The 3,072-nt window shown below is 41.1% G+C and overlaps 1 protein-coding gene across 1 annotated transcript; it reads left to right on the forward strand.

Annotated features, from left to right (window-relative positions):
• The first annotated feature begins 2,370 nt into the window (after positions 1-2,370).
• LOC128848024 (olfactory receptor 1030-like) lies at positions 2,371-3,072 on the forward strand. The gene has a single exon (XM_054047732.1). The coding sequence runs from the start codon at positions 2,371-2,373 to the stop codon at positions 3,070-3,072; it is 702 nt and encodes a 233-aa protein (XP_053903707.1).

The raw sequence follows: 3,072 nt of genomic DNA on the forward strand, positions 1-3,072 counted from the left end.
TGTGGAAGTGTTCTTCATACTTTGCTATCTTGTCTCTTTGTTTCTTTTTTATGACACTATCTGCTGGTATGGCGATATCTATTAATATTTGGCCTGTTTTTCTGCACTGTTCAGTCTGTGACAATTGCCAGATCCCTTAAAATCTTAGCCTCTTCATTCTCTATAGAGCTTCTGGTTTGGTAGTTGTAATAACACACAATTCGTTTAAATATGTGCTTCCACCGAGACTCCAGTGCAGGAACTTGGTGGCCTTATGTGTGTGTTCTCTCCTAGCCAGGCTCATCAGGCGTTCCACAGTCTCTTCCTTTTCAGAACACATTACGCAGTTCAGGGAGCACTTTTGTTGCTTGATCTTACTTCTATGTAAATAACCCTTAAGGACTCCTCTTGTGCACTCATATTTAGGCTTTCTGTCTCTCTTTTCCAATATCCTTCTAGAAGCCATGAGGTTATTCATCGTCTATCCCTAATGGGTTTTATCTCTCTCCACCACTGTCCATGTACTCAGTCTTTGTGTGGGGATTTCTTTTCTACTATCTTTCATGATTTCTTGGGTTGGGATTCACTCTCTGTCATTGCTTGTTATCACCACCAGATGATCTTTTTCTCTGTCTCACTTTTAACATGTTTTGATGTTGTATTCTTGATTATCAACTTCTTCCTCCACAGATAGCAGACATTTTCCTCTATCACACTGTCAGCCATCCTGTCTATATCTTGATTGCTATTCAATACTTGTTGCATCACTAGCAGCTGTCTTTTTTGGATTTCACATTTTTACTTATCCCTTTGATTTCACTTGATCACTCTGGCAGTGTGCCACACTACTGTTGATCCTGAGTCATTGCTTTTACCAAAATGTTTGCATGTGGGTCGACATGACTAATCTGCCTTTCCAGGCTTTCAGTCTCCATTTGCATAAATGACTCCTCTTTGCTATTAACCTCTCAGTTGTCCAATGAGTTAATGCTCAGTAATTTCTTTCTCGGTGTTGTCATTTCTCTCCTTCAAGTCTTGGAGCATTCATGTCCTCCAGCTTCTCTCTTCTGGTTTTGACAAAATCCAATGTTAGATCACTTCTTGGTTTGCACTACACGTCCTTTTCACTCTTTGGCTGAAAATTATCTCTGGTTTTCTTGAATTGTTTGGACAGTTGCATGATTTCAGCCTGGGGTTACCCACTTCCACTCACACACCTTGGCAGTGGAGGAGCTTGACATAAAGCTCAGGTATTCTGAGGCCCTCTTTATGGCATTTGTAATATTTATCGATTTGCCTGTGTTCTCTGTATTCGATTGGGTTGTCAGCCTATGCCCGAATCAGTATTTCTATGTCTTGGGGGGTTATTATTATTATTATTTTATTATTATTATAGAAATCCTAGATATTTTAATAGAGATGAATCCAATAATATGCTATAGATATTAAATATCCTACAACAGTGATTCTGAACCTCTTGTCCACAGACCCCTGGGGGTATGTAGACTATGTCTAAGATTTTCAAAGGGGTCTGCACCTGCATTCAAAATTTTGTAGGGGTCCGCAAATGAAAAAAGGCCAAAAACCACTGCTATATACAAATTACAAAATGTAATAGATGAAGAGGTACTTATAGAATTGGCGAGATCCCAGATTCAGTGGGTGTGAATCAGCCATAGCTCCATTGGAGTAAAGGGGCCAGATACTCAAATGGAGTAAAAACAGCTGTATCTCTGCTGATGTTAGAGGGGAGGGACAGATTAAAGAGTTATTAGGCCAGAGAGAAACAGCAAGCAAGTGAATGACTGGTGGTTAGGGCCCTCACACTGGATGCAGGAGATCCAGTATCCAGTCCCCTTTCTCCAATGCCTCTTTAATTCTTTAACCACCGTGAAACAGATTCAACAGGAGAGGCTAAGCAAGGCCCGCATCTGACTGTCCCATAGTCCCAGCTGGGTGCAGATTTTGTGAATACCTGTGGGGCCTGATTCTGTGATTTAAGTGCTTAAAGTGGCAGTTAGGGACCTAAGTCCTGTTTTGTATCTGGCCCATTTTGTCATTGTAGAACACACAAATTCCATCCATTTTATTACTGTTGCTTTTCTAAATCTTGTCTATTTAAAAAAAATAGGGCTCACTTTATATTCATCCTACTGAAGAGATGACCTCTAGATGACAGTTCAATTCACTTTTATAACCTGAGTTAATTTTATTTATTTATTCATTTGTCTTATAGGTCGGATTTTTGCTGGAAAAATATCAATGGAAAATCAAACCACAGTGACCGAATTTATTCTCCTGGGACTTTCCAGTGACCCACAGGTGCACATTTTCCTCTTCTTGGTGTTTTTAATTATTTACCTAATCACTCTGGCTGGTAACATAGTGATCATGGTGGTGATAAGAGCTGAGTCTCATCGTCACATCCCTATGTACTTATTATTCTTCCATTTATCCTTTCTTAATATCTGCTATTCCTCAGCCACGGTACCTAACACGCAGATGACCTTACTCACAGAGCGCAAAACTATTTCTGTCAATGGCTGCATTACCCGGATGATGTTCTTTTTCCTCTTAGTTGTTACTGAAGCTTTCATTCTCTCAGCGATGGCTTATGACTGCTACGCTGCCATCTGTGACCCATTGCGTTATATGGAGAGAATGAGCAAAGGGATCTGTGTTCAGCTGGTGGGTGGTGCATGGGCAATAAGTTTCTTCCATGCCCTGCTTAACACTGTTTTTACCTTCAAGTTGCATTTCTGTGGGCCCAATCAAATCAGCCATTTCAGCTGTGAGCGCCCTCCTCTATTACAACTGTCCTGCACTGACACCCTCACCAATCAGGTGGTGCTTCTTACTTCTGCTGTCATATTTGCATCAAGCGCCTTCCTCCTCACCCTGATCACCTACATTCACATCATCTCGACTATCCTGAGGATACGATCTGTGGAGGGCAGGCATAAAGCCTTCTCCATCTGCAGCTCCCACCTGATTGTGGTTGGCTTATTCTACCTGACACCAAACCCATATTTTTACATCAGAGAGCATAGAAATGTGGATAACTTGTGTTTGGGAAATTCTCAGCTCAGGTAA

This window comes from Malaclemys terrapin, chromosome 13 (genome assembly GCF_027887155.1).
Source record: "Malaclemys terrapin pileata isolate rMalTer1 chromosome 13, rMalTer1.hap1, whole genome shotgun sequence".
NCBI lineage: Eukaryota > Metazoa > Chordata > Testudines > Emydidae > Malaclemys > Malaclemys terrapin.